The sequence below is a fragment of the Podarcis erhardii genome, assembly GCF_964252035.2.
Source record: "Podarcis erhardii genome assembly, chromosome: 14".
Lineage (NCBI taxonomy): Eukaryota > Metazoa > Chordata > Lepidosauria > Squamata > Lacertidae > Podarcis > Podarcis erhardii.
Window position 1 is genome coordinate 48,512,971 of NC_138503.1, and position 12,761 is coordinate 48,525,731.

The 12,761-nt window shown below is 47.4% G+C and overlaps 1 protein-coding gene across 2 annotated transcripts in view; it reads right to left on the reverse strand.

Moving 5' to 3' along the window:
* Positions 1–12,761, reverse strand: part of MYO15A (myosin XVA) — a 98,417-nt gene that overhangs the window by 19,051 nt on the left and 66,605 nt on the right. For both annotated transcript variants that reach the window (XR_014151037.1, XM_081839454.1), the window contains exons 44-53: positions 11,899–12,014; positions 10,653–10,771; positions 9,258–9,399; positions 9,056–9,167; positions 8,431–8,505; positions 6,250–6,455; positions 4,410–4,546; positions 3,134–3,206; positions 1,770–1,842; positions 834–907 (exon numbers count right to left, since the gene is read on the reverse strand). Coding sequence is in view for 1 of the 2 variants with exons in the window: in XM_081839454.1 (XP_081695580.1) it covers positions 834–907; positions 1,770–1,842; positions 3,134–3,206; positions 4,410–4,546; positions 6,250–6,455; positions 8,431–8,505; positions 9,056–9,167; positions 9,258–9,399; positions 10,653–10,771; positions 11,899–12,014 (1,127 nt within the window). In the remaining variant the exon portion in view is untranslated. The remainder of the gene's footprint in view (positions 1–833; positions 908–1,769; positions 1,843–3,133; positions 3,207–4,409; positions 4,547–6,249; positions 6,456–8,430; positions 8,506–9,055; positions 9,168–9,257; positions 9,400–10,652; positions 10,772–11,898; positions 12,015–12,761) is intronic.

A 12,761-nucleotide genomic window follows, 5' to 3' on the forward strand; every position in this document is an offset into this window, starting at 1 on the left:
AAAGCAGCTTGCTCTTGAAAAAATCTCACATAAGCCAAAAATGCCCAGGGGCCACAGTGCTCAAGATCACTTTTTGCCATTTGGCCTAATTTTATCTTATATACAAGGGACGCGGCTGGCACTGTGGGTTAAACCACAGAGCCTAGGACTTGCCGATCAGAAGGTCAGCGGTTCGAATCCCCGCGACGGGGTGAGCTCCCGTTGCTCGGTCCCTGCTCCTGCCAACCTAGCAGTTCGAAAGCATGTCAAAGTGCAAGGAGATAAATAGGTACCACTCTGGCGGGAAGGTAAATGGCATTTCCGTGCGCTGCTCTGGTTCGCCAGAAGCGGCTTAGTCATGCTGGCCACATGACCCAGAAGCTGTACGCCGGTTCCCTCAGCCAATAAAGCGAGATGAGCACGGCAACCCCAGAGTCAGCCACGACTAGACCTAATGGTCAGGGGTCCCTTTACCTTTACCTATCTTATATACAAATACAAGTGGCTCAGGGATGCCAGGCCCAATGGGTCTATGTGAGAGTCTGGATTTAGCACAGTTCAATGTAATTCTTAACCTTTTTGGGGGGAAAAAATATGTACCGGTAATTGTTTTAATTTAGACCATGGAATCCTTTGGTAATTAGAGACCACATATCCTTTCTTTCTTGATATGTTTTATTATTGACTCTGTAAATTACAAAGCTGCACCCTGCACTTTCTTACTGACAATTGAGACAACTTATCCCTTTTTTTTTGAAACTAAATTGTCTTTCATTTCTTTTTTCCCTGTGACTTGCCTGTTGCTATTAAAATTCAGTTTGAAAACCTGAAAAGAAGAAAGGAAGCTTGATTACCTTGAGAAGAGAACACACCACCTCTAGCTCAGTTTGTCCTTTGAGTGGGAGGTCGCCCATAAACTTCATCACAGCTGGAAAAGCAGATGCAGATAAAAACACACACACAGAGAGAGAGCCTCCAGATAAGAAGTTAAGAAGAACCTGTTGGATCAGGCCAGTGGCCCATCTAGCCCAGAGTCCTCTTTCCCACATATTGCCCCTGGGAAACCCAAAAGCAAGACCGGAGCACAGCAGCACTTGCAATTCTTAGCCACTGGTATTCAGAAAGACATACAATCTTCGATAGTGGACACATTGCCTAGACCAGGGGTAGGCAAACTAAGGCCCGGGGGCCAGATCCAGCCCAATCGCCTTCTAAATCCAGCCTGCGGACGGTCCAGGAATCAGTATGTTTTTACATGAGTAGAATGTGTTCTTTTATTTAAAATGCATCTCTGGGTTATTTGTGAGGCCTGCCTGGTGTTTTTACATGAGTAGAAAGTGTCCTTTTATTTAAAATGCATCTCTGGGTTATTTGTGAGGCCTGCCTGGTGTTTTTACATGAGTAGAATGTGTGCTTTTATTTAAAATGCATCTCTGGGTTATTTGTGGGGCATAGGAATTCGTTCTCCCCCCCCAAAAAAAAAATTGTCCGGCCCCCCATAAGGTCTGAGGGACAGACCTCTTTTAAAGCCACCCATCTTGTGAGAGAGAATTCCTTAGTTTACGTGCTCCAAGATCATTTGGAGTCTTCCCTTTGGCACACACACAGAATGGAACTACAACTTTACGAGAAAAAGATACTGCCCCATCCCGCCTGATCACTTTTCTTCTCATGCGATCAGAGGAAGTGATACTTCTGATTACCAGCTGCTGGGAATCGCAGGAGAGAAGCGTGCTGTTCTGCCCGGGTCCTGCTTGTGCCTTCCTAAAGCAGACCTCCCAGCTGCTCACCTTGGAAAGTTTCTGCAGCTATTTTGTTCAGGCTGCTGTCCGTGAATTCAATGAGTGACTCCTGGATGGGGGCCTGTGCAGGGAAGGAAGGAAGAGGTTTGGTGCCACAAGTGATGGGCAAAGGAATTGGGGCAAGCAAAGGGGTGTGACAGTTGCACACAATGCTTTACACACTTGAATAAAACCCCTTGGACCTGAACTGTGTTAGTTTAACTAAGCACAGAAGTGGAGACTGACATTTTATTTAATGGGTTGTATCCAGCTAAACTTTACTTAGAGTGGATTCATATAAAATAATGGACCTAAGTAAGTCATAGAATTGTAAAGTTGGAAGGGAATCTCCTTTCTTGTAACTTGAATACATTCTTTCGAGTGCTACCCTCCAGAGAAGGAAAAAGCAAGTGTGCTGCATGACAGCTTTTTAGATATTAATTTCAATGGGTTTACTCTGAATATGACTAATACTGGATACAAACCAATTTTATAAAAATACAACTAGTTTTTAATGTTTGTCTTTATATGTATTTTTAAAATGTATATTTTACACTTCCTTTTCTAAACCGTTTAGAGGTCTTTTTTTGGGAGGGGGAGAAAGTGGTGTATAAATGTTGCTAAACATAAATAACTGTCCGGGGATGCAGTGGGCAGGGATTTCTCCAGTGCAAGGCAAACAATTATGAGTGGCTCAGTGACATGGGGGCATGTCAAATTTTTCAACTTTCAAATCCCCCAAGTGAGGGGTACTAAAAAGTTGTAACATGTAACCCAAGAAAATATTTAATGAAAGCAATAAAAAAAGACTTGGGAATTCAAAATATATTTTGGTTAAATTAATATAATTTAGTTTTGCTGGGTAAGTAAAATGTGTGTAAAATTGCACAGAAATCATTAAAAAGGATTGCTAAGTACTTGCAGTTTTATTATTGTTATTATTATTATTGGGCATTACCTGACATTTGAAAATTAAAATGCTTTGGTTTTCTAAAAGCACTTTATGTGCTTCTTCATCAAATATAGTCTTACCAAGCTAAATGTTGTCCAACCACAAAAATAATAGCAGTGGGGTCCCTCAGGTTGCGAATGTGATCTGTGCGGGAGGCATGTTTGCAACCCGCAGCGTCGTGTCTGCACATGCGTGTGACACGATTCAGTGATTCTGTGCATGTGCAAAGCATGATTTAGCGCTTCTGCGCATGTGCCGAAACCTGGAAGTAACCCATTCTGGAACTTCCAGGTATCGGCGCATCCATAACCTGAAACCACGTAACCTGAAGCGTCTGTAACCTGAGGTACCACTGTACACACATGGAGAGACAGCCAGTCAGAAGAAAACTATCATTGCTCAAGAAAACTATTTGTATTACCTTGGTGAATTTCAGAATATCTGCCATGCCATTCGATTCACCACTTTTTTTGGATTTCTGCTTGTTGGGATCCCTGAAATTAATTCCAGACATGAATTACCACCTGCCTTTCAGGGAAGCTTCCAGGTGGACGAGGTCTTTCCCTCTTCCCTTGGGATCTGTGACTGCCTGGTCCCCTAGGGACCAGCTCAAGCCCATCGGGGGGAAAACCATTCCCTGCCCTATTTGCCGGGGGAGGGGAGCATGTCGTCCACAAAGATTTCCCAAATTGCAACTCATTTCCACATGCTAATAAATGGAGTAAAGAGGAGGGGCTATAACTGGGACAATTGTTGTGTGTGTGTGGCCGCCACCACAGCATACATTTAAAGCACTATGATACCACTTTCAACAGCCATGGCCTTCCTCCCAAAGAATTGTGGGAGCTGTAGTTTGTTAAGGGTTCTGAGAGTTGTTAGGAGACCCGCTATTCCCATGCCTGAAGCTGGTTATTCCATAAGCATTTTGCCTGCATGGATTTGCTGCTGCCTTTGCTGTGAACCAATGCATGATTATAAAGTAAATCAATCTTTATTTATTTTTTAAAAAAAATACTTTACAAGTTGTTGCCTGATTCATTGTTAAGCAAGGGAAGAAGGCGAAAGCCAGATTACTCCATAGCTGGACTTGCTCAAAACAAGGTTTCACAGCCTAATTCCTATGCGTTTAATTTTGCTGCCAAGGATGGGGTTTTGAAACTGCTTAACCCACACATGTGGGCACATGAAATTGCAATTAATATACCCTCTCCTACCTGTTAAAACCCATCCCATGCTGTCTTGCCTGCCACACATACACATATCCAGCTATAGGGTGCAGTAGCTTGTGGGTCTGTTTTCCGGTTCAGGCAACCCCCCCCCAACTTATCTCACTTCAACCTCCGATGCAATTTACTTCTTTGAGAGGCAAACGATTTCCGCGAATCGCGGCAGTTGACATGCTGCAAGAGAGCCAACTGCCCGTGGCAAAGAGTGGGCCATCGTGACTTACCTCTTGGTCATCCCAAGACATGCGATGATCGCACCCCGTAAACGTTAGCAGGGGTGTTATAACTAACTGGTATGCTGAGGTGGGTGGAGGGGCACGGTTGCAGCACCCCAGAATTCCTTTGCTTTCCTTACACGGGGGATTGCAGCCACGGGACACCAACTCTGACACACCAAACTTGAGATGACGGCCTCCGTTTCTCGAGGGCAAACAAGCCCTTAGGGGGCTCCGTCCGTCCGCACGCACTCACATCTTTGCCCTCTGCCCTTCTCGGAAATACTTCTTGGAAAACTCCAGCATGTTGAAGGGGCCGCCTCGTGGGCTGATGTCCTTGGCACCCTGAAAGCCCTCTGCGCTCTCCGCGAATTCGCTGCCTGCCAGACACACCTGGGGGGAAAGAAAAGAGAGGCCCAGGGTGTTCGTCTCTTGATTTTGTCGGGAATGTGCGGGCACAGTCTTTCTGATAAGGCCACGGATCTATTGCAGCCCAGGTGGATCTGGGACTTTGCCTATTCCTTCCAGTTCTCAGTTCCTCTAATGCAGGGGCAATGGGTTTGGTGGCAGAGGGCTTGCGGGGCTTGTGAAGAGGGGATACCCATTCAGAAAAGCCACTTCCGCCCTACGGAGGAGGTGGGGATGCAGGCTTCATGGCTCCTCCGTGCACGCAGAGGCTGGAGCCCAGCCTCTGCACGATTGGGGGGGATTCCCGGCCGCATCATCCCCTGGTCGGCCAATCGGCTGGCTCAGGGGGCGTGGCCTGCCCTATTTAATGAAGGACACGGCTGGGGATCTCCCTCTTTGCTGCCTACCAGCTCTTCCTGCTTTTCCCACCCTCCCGTCCTATAAGGTTTTCGTTCCTTGACCTTGCTATGGACCTTGGTTGGTCGCCGTGGAGGGGCCTGGTAGGAATTTTTCCACTTGGCAAATTGGCTCCAGCCACTTGGTTTTCGCCTACCTCGTAGCAAATCACCACAACTTTCTTGGTATTGGCAGTTAGGCATTGGAATTGTTCTGTAGATGGAAGAGGGGTGATAACGCCATCACCTGCCCCGCATATTGAAGGGGAGTCCGATAAAGGATTCTGGGGGGCGTGGCCCTGTCCAAAGCCTGGGGAGCTGAGGGCCTAAGGCACGCCCCCTATCAGTGACCCCAGGGGAGTTCCTAGTTGATGTGCATCAGCAGGGCTCCCCCTACTGGTGGTTAACCCTTCCCGGACTTCAAGCGGACGGGCTGAAGTTGGATATAGTCGTTTAGGACCATTGCCTAAGACAATACCACCCATCACCTATAACCAATAAAGTTGGGGCCTTATTTAGCCCATTAACCTTATTAATTGTGTCATGTGTCATTATTTCCACTGGGGGGGGCAGGAACTCGCCACGCAAGGGAGATAACAGGTGCGGTTGTCCTTATAACGCAGGTGCCAGAGTGGCTCAACTTCCCCTTGGGTCCAGTGGCTCAGAGGAAGAGGCATCCACTCTGCACAGCAAGGTTTAATTAAATTAATTACCGTATTTTTCTGTCTATAAGATGCCTCCATTTAGAAGACGCCCCCTATTTTGGGGGACTCAGATTTAAGAAAATGGCCTCGGCGCTATCTGTGTATAGTCACCCCCTAATTTTTGACGTAATTTATTAGGAAAAAAACCTAGTCTTATACATGGAAAAATACGGTAATTAAAACCTAAGGCCCAGATGCAGCCCACCCCACCCCCGTCTTCTCTGTCTGGCCCTCATAATTCTCTCCAGGCTGCACGTCTGTAATGGCAAGGAATGGCCAGGGCATGTAGGGGAAACTGCCAAGGGGCTACTGTTGCTGTATCACCAGTATCTGCCGCCTGAGGCAACTGCCTAATGGTAGGGCCGGACTTGCCCTGCAATTCTTCTCCCAAGATGAACAGCGAGAAGGAAGAGAGTGTGGTGCTTTAGAGACGGCTTCCTGGCAGTCTTCCCTCTCTGGTCACCTTAGTGAGAGAGTGGCGGGCATCGCAACGTTCCCGGGGCTTCCTTCCTCGCCCCGAATACGGCTTCCCACCTCGCTTTGAGGCCTGGCATGAGAAACACGGCCACCCCCTCCACGTTGCACTCGCCTCAGTCGTCTTGTCAAGCTCCTGAGCCACGGCTGTGGATGCAACAGCCACAGCCACCGAGGCCGGGACAGCCACTTTGGCCTGCTTGTCCTTGGGCTCCTCCTTCTTCTCCGCGGGAAGGTGGGTAAAATCTGGCGCTGCCACCGGCTGGACGCAATCGGCAGGGAAGAAGCCCGATTTCCCATAGATGGCACCAAACTTCCAGCCTACACCAGGAAGAAGGCATTGAGTTATATGCTGTCAATATCCCCCCCCCCTTTCATGGTGGTAGAGCTGTTGCTGCTCCCTCTCGACATCAGGCCAAGGGCTTTTATCTATCATGGCAGAAAATGGAGACAGATACAGACGAATGCCTCGCAAGACGAAAAACTCGCTAGACGACAGGGTTTTTCCGTTTTTGAGGTGCTTCGCAAGACGAATTTCCCTATGGGAAAACGAAAACATCTTGCGAGTTTTTTCCTCCCCCCCCCTTTTTCTAAGCCACTAAGCCGCTAATAGCCACTAAGCCGCTAATAGCGTTAATCCGCTAAGCCGCTAATAGCCGTGCTTCGCAAGACGAAAAAACTGCAAGACGAAGAGACTCGCGGAACGGATTAATTTCGTCTTGCAAGGCACCACTGTAGAAGGAGCCAGAGGAGAACTATGCCCTTAACAGTCAGTGGAAGAAGAACGCCTTTTTTTCAGGGCTCAGATCCGCAGTGGGTCTTTTTCTTCTTCTTCCTTTCCCCCCTCCCCACCTTTTAATTTTGATTTTCGCAGTGGGTCTTGAACCTCCAGCCTTAGGGATGGCAAGTGGGCATACAGCTTTTATACTGCCTTTGGTCAAGAAGAGAACTGCATCAAATAGGCCAAAGTAGGTCATGGGATAGTCCCTGGTCAAAGCTCCAGGTTAGATTTGCTTGAGCAGCCCCATCTGCACGATACGTTTAAAGCACTATTGTAAACAGTACTTTAAACACTTATTGCAAACAACAGGGCCGGACTGAGGTTTGATGAGGCCCTAAGCTACTGAAGGTAATGGGGCCCTTTCTATGTCCAGCTGTCCTTTGTCAACAACAAATTGTCACTGGTTTTTGTGTTGAATATATGCTATATGGTAATTTATGGACCTAATAGGTATCTAAAGCCATTTGCACATAACAAAATATGTATTTTATCAAAGTAATTGTTGAACTGAAATACAATTAAGAAGAAGTATATTAACAGTGAAATAATTATTAAGCTCTCACTTAAAATGATGTAGGTTTTATTTTGTTTTTTATCTTATATTTTGGAAATGTACATCCAGGTTTTTCCCCTTTAAATTTTTTGGTGGCTCCCAAGAGAGTGAGGCCCTAAGCTATAGCTTGTTTAGTTACACATAAATCCGGCACTGGCAAACAGTCATGGCTTCCCCAAAGAATCCTGGGAAGTGGAGTGCCTTAAGGGAGATGTGAGTTGTTAGGAGATGCCTATTCCCCTTCCAGAGCTACAATTCCCAGGGCTCGCTGGGAAGAGGGACTGACTGGTGAACCATGCTGGGAACTGCAGCTCTGCGAGTTGAATAGGGGTCTCCTACTAACTCGCATCACCTTGGGGGAAGACACAGCTGTTAAAAGTGGTATGGTAAAGGTAAAGGGCCCCCTGTCCATCAGGTCCAGTCATGACCGACTCTGGGGTTGCAGCACTCATCTCGCTTTCCTGGCCGAGGGAGCCGGCATATAGCTTCCGGGTCGTGTGGCCAGCATGACTAAGCTGCTTCTGGTGAACCTGAGCAGTGCATGGAAATGCCGTTTACCTTCCCGCCAGAGTGGTGCCTATTTATCTACTTGCACTTTGAGGTGCTTTTGAACTGCTAGGTTGGCAGGAGCAGGGACCGAGCAACGGGTGCTCACCCCATCGCGGGGATTCGAACCACCAACCTTCTGATCAGCAAGTCCTAGGCTCTGTGGTTTAACCCACAGCACCACCCATGTGGTCTGAGGGTGCTTTAAATGTATAGTGCAGATGGGACTCTGCTCTTGAGGGAAGGAACATGTGAAGTTGCCTTGTGCCATGTCTGTGATCTGCCACTGAGCAAGAGCAGCAGGCATAGGTCGCTTTTTAGCTTGCAGGAGTCCGTTTGTCCAGGAGAGAGAGAAAGGCCACTGCACACAGGAGAAAGGGGGGCACGGCACATCACTACACGCAAGAGCCACCCACCAAAATCCTGGGTGCCCTTCTTCACATCCTCCAGGAGCATCACTTTCTTCCGCACCACGCAGCCGAAATAGCGGTCTGTGGGGATGGGAGAGTCACGGCGGTATCAAAGGAGGGCATGGAAGACCCTCTGAACCTAGCCCTGGGCAGGCTCCCAGACTCACAGGGCAGGTGAACCGGGGACCAGCCCTGATCTTCTGTTGCACCTGCCATTATCTGCCTGCAATCTGCAATGCCCCCCTCATATGTTGTGGCTGCATGCATCCCACCTCTCTGCACAACACGGCAAGGGAGGAATTTGGCTTGGGCTCGCACTGCAACACGGGACAAGACGTGCACAGAAATCCTTTTGAACTGACTGTGCTGCTCCGAATTTTGCCGAATGGTTATCCGTCCCAAAAGGTGTGTGCAAAAAATGTGGATGTATTTGGAGAAAGTCTGCATATATTAGTGAAAATAATGCAGAAAAAATGGATTGCGCCAGGTAAATGGCTTGCAAAAACGTGTAGACTGTGCAAAACTGCAGATGGAAAAAGGCTGTATGTTAAGAGAAACATAGACTGAAATGCTCAGGATTTTTTGTGTTGCTTCCCATCCTCCCCCCACAGACTTCCTGCTGGTCTCTCACCTTGATCCAAGCCTTCCATTGGCCGCAGGCAAATGATGTCTCCTTTATGGAACCGTAAGAGGCTTTTATCGTCTGTAATATGGTTCTTGATCGCAACCATGTACTGTGAATCCTAGAAGGGGGAAAAGACAAAGGGTGGCTGGCTGGGGGAGGAGGGGTACAAGGTGCTCCAAAAGAAAGGGTCTCTGCTATATCTTTTTACCTTCTTGAGTTCATTGAGGAAATAGTCAATCAGTGCCTTAATTTGGGCAGCTTTGGGGGAGAAAAGGATGAGCTTCTCGTTGGTGAGGTTGACCTCCAGCATGTTCTTTGAGCCGGTGGTCACAAAGAGGATATCGCCGTAGCTGTGAAAAAAGGAAAATGGGGTTCATTGCCAAGCTTGGAGGTCAGTGATGCTGAAAGTCAATCCAGGAAGGGCAGACACACAGCACATTTGGACGATGGTGCTGATGCCCTTCCTCCAGGGTTCTCAGAGGGGAATATGGGGGGCAATGCCGCAAAGGGAGAGACTCTGTCTGTGGACTGAGGGCATTGTCAGGGACTGGCCCAGGGCGAAAGGCCAGGGCCTTTTGTGCTGGGGCCCCAGAAGCCCTGCCCCTTTTCCTCCCAGGGCAGCTGGATGCACTGCAATGTAGACAACTGGTGAGATCCCCAGCTACCCAACTCTTAAATGGTAAGGTAAAAGGTAAAGGACCCTTGGACGGTTAAGTCCAGTCAAAGGCGACTATGGGGTTTGCAGCGCTCATCTTGCTTTCAGGCCGAGGAAGCTGGCATTTGTCCACAGACAGCTTTCCAGGTCATGTGGCCAGCAGGACCAAACTGCTTCTGGCACACCAGGACACTGGGATGGAAATCAGAGTACACGGAAACACTATTTAACTTCCCGCCGCAGTGGTACCTATTTATCTACTTGCACCAGTGTGCTTTCGAACTGCTAGGTAGGCAGAAGCTGGGATAGAGCAACGGGACCTCCCCCTGTCACGGGGATTCGAAGAGTTTTTTTGGATTTGATATCCCACTTTATCACTACCCGAAGGAGTCTCAAAGTGGCTAACAATCTCCTTTCCCTTCCTCCCCCACAACAAACACTCTGTGAGGTGAGTGCGGCTGAGAGACTTCAGAGAAGTGTGACTAGCCCAAGGTCACCCAGCAGCTGCATGTGGAGGAGCGGGGACGCGAACCCGGTTCACCAGATTACGAGACTACTGCTCTTAACCACTACACCACACTGGCTCTCAAACCGCCGACCTTCCAATTGGCAAGCCCAAGAGGCTCACTGGTTTAGACTACAGCGATGAGCTATAGCCATTCCCCTAAAAGCTGAGTCGGACCTCTGGTTCATCTGGCTCAGTGCTGACTACACTGATTGGCAGCGGCTCTCCAGGGTGTTTCAGGCAGGAGGGTTCTCCCATCCCTACCTGGAGATACCATGGACTGGTCCTTTTGCATGCAAACCAGGTGTTCCACCACCAAGCTACAGCCCCTTCCCTGATGCTGCCAGCTGATGAGACCCACTCCTCACTAAACCTACCCGCATTTCCCTGACCTTCACCTTTCCATCTCCTCCCAGGGATCCCGGCCAATCCTGCAGCCTCACCTGTAACCCCGCAGCACCCGGAGCTGCTCCCCAGGTAAGTTGGTGCCCTTGACCAGCCGCAGCAGTTTGATCCCTGTGTCAGACACAGCCAGGATCTGCACTCCGGTGCCCACACTGCCCTGAAAGGTTCAAGACAGAGCCGTTAGGCGTGGCATGGCTCAGCTTACGGAGGGAGGGTGAGCCTGGAGAGTGAGGGGCATCTAAGAGAGAGCAACGCCTCGGATGAAGGACGGCATGCAAATTTAATAATTAATAATAAAATAAGTAAATAATTTAAAAAGCACAGAAAATATACACTAAAATTGCAGATGGAATCAGATGTTAAAAAGAAGTTAGCCAAAAGAAATAAAAAGAGAACAGGTTGTTCCCTTGTTATGTGTTCAGGCCCTCAGCGTTTGTGGGTGTTGGGAAACCCATAATTCCTGGAATTAGTCAAAGTTAGAATTAATCAAGGTTTGGTTAAAACTGCAGCAAATGGGGATAAGCCATCAAGAAACAAAGGCTGAAAGGGCCAGTTATCAGAGCACCCACAAGGCAGTAATATATTACAATATATTATGTCTAATGTACATGTCTGGTTAGACTCCTTAAACAAAAATTTTTTTAACAGACACCAACAGCAGTACAGCAAGGGTGCCTGCCCAGATTCAATGTGCCGTGAGCTCCAAAGTTTGGATTTATGCTGGCTTTTTAAATTGTCGAAACAAAACAAAATAAAATAAAATAATTTTTAAAAATCCTACCAGTAGCACCTTAGAAACAAACTAAGTTAGTTATTGGTATGAGCTTTCGTGTGCATGCACATTTCTTCAGAATTTTTAAATTGTTTTATTCTCTTTCCAGTTTCTGCCTGGTTCCGAACTCCTGAATTGTGGCTTCTGGGCTCTGTTTCTTATGCTGAGCCTGTACTGTTACCCACATGAATAAAGATATCTTTCTTGCTCACAAGAGGCTCTGTCTGCATGTCTTGGGTGGGAGCAGGACAGGCAGTGGCTAAAGCAGTAGATCCTGTCCTATGACAGAGATGGGGAACCCTATGGACCCCCCAGATGTTGTTGGACTCCAGTTCCCATCAGCCCCAGTCAGCATGGCCAATGGTCAGGCATGATGGGAGTTGGAGTTCAGCAACATCTAGAAGGCAACAGGTTCCCCTTCTTTCGTCTACTCAGTTTGCCTGGATTTAAGCAGCTCCCACAGAAGATATATTTTTTGCTGCAATAAGGGTGCAAATGTGGATGCTTCTTACCGTAGCAGGGAAAAGGCGAGAGAAATACACTTCCCAGCCATTCCGGGCAACGCTGATGATCTCCTTCTTGACGCTTTCATCGGCCACCGGACTAAAGGAGTCCAGCTTGTTTTCCGCTGAGGAAAGAAACAGAGGCTGGCTTTACACCACTCTCGGATCCCACAGGATCCCTCAGTTACTTGAGCGTGAGAGAATGGGCAAGCCTAAGTTAATGGCAGGACTTTGGCTGGCAGGAATACCGTAAGTCCTGCCTTTGAAGAAGAACCCTGTTGGAACAGGCTACAGGGGGCCCATTTTTAATCTAGCCACATATCCTTCCCACAATAGCCAACCAGATGGTTTCAGAAGTCCACAGGTTCACAGGAAGGCCAGAGTCTGGCCAAAACAACTACCATTCAAAGATACACTGCCCTTGAACATGAGGCTCCATTTAGCCTTTGTGGCTGGCTGCCACTAACAGACCTAGCCTCTATGACAGGAATAGGGAAACTTTGGCCCTGCTGATGTTGTTGGGCTCTACTTCTTCTTTTTTTAAAAAAAAAAAAAAAATTTATTCAAATTTTCAAAATACAAAAACATTTAAAGCATAAACAAACAAAAACAGAAAAAAGACAAAAAATAAAATAAAAAGAGAGAAAAGTATACAAGATTCAAAATAACTTCATTTCATTATCTTGTGTCTTAGACCTCCTCATACCTCCCTTTTTTGTATTCCAGTTTAATCATTGTTTCAGCAAATTCTTCCCATATTTATATAAAAAAAGAATAGTTTATTTTAACAATCTATTTCAAATTTATCAATATTATCTTTAACTTTATCTTTACTTTCCGAACCATATACCTTTAAATTTAGGGGCCTCTAC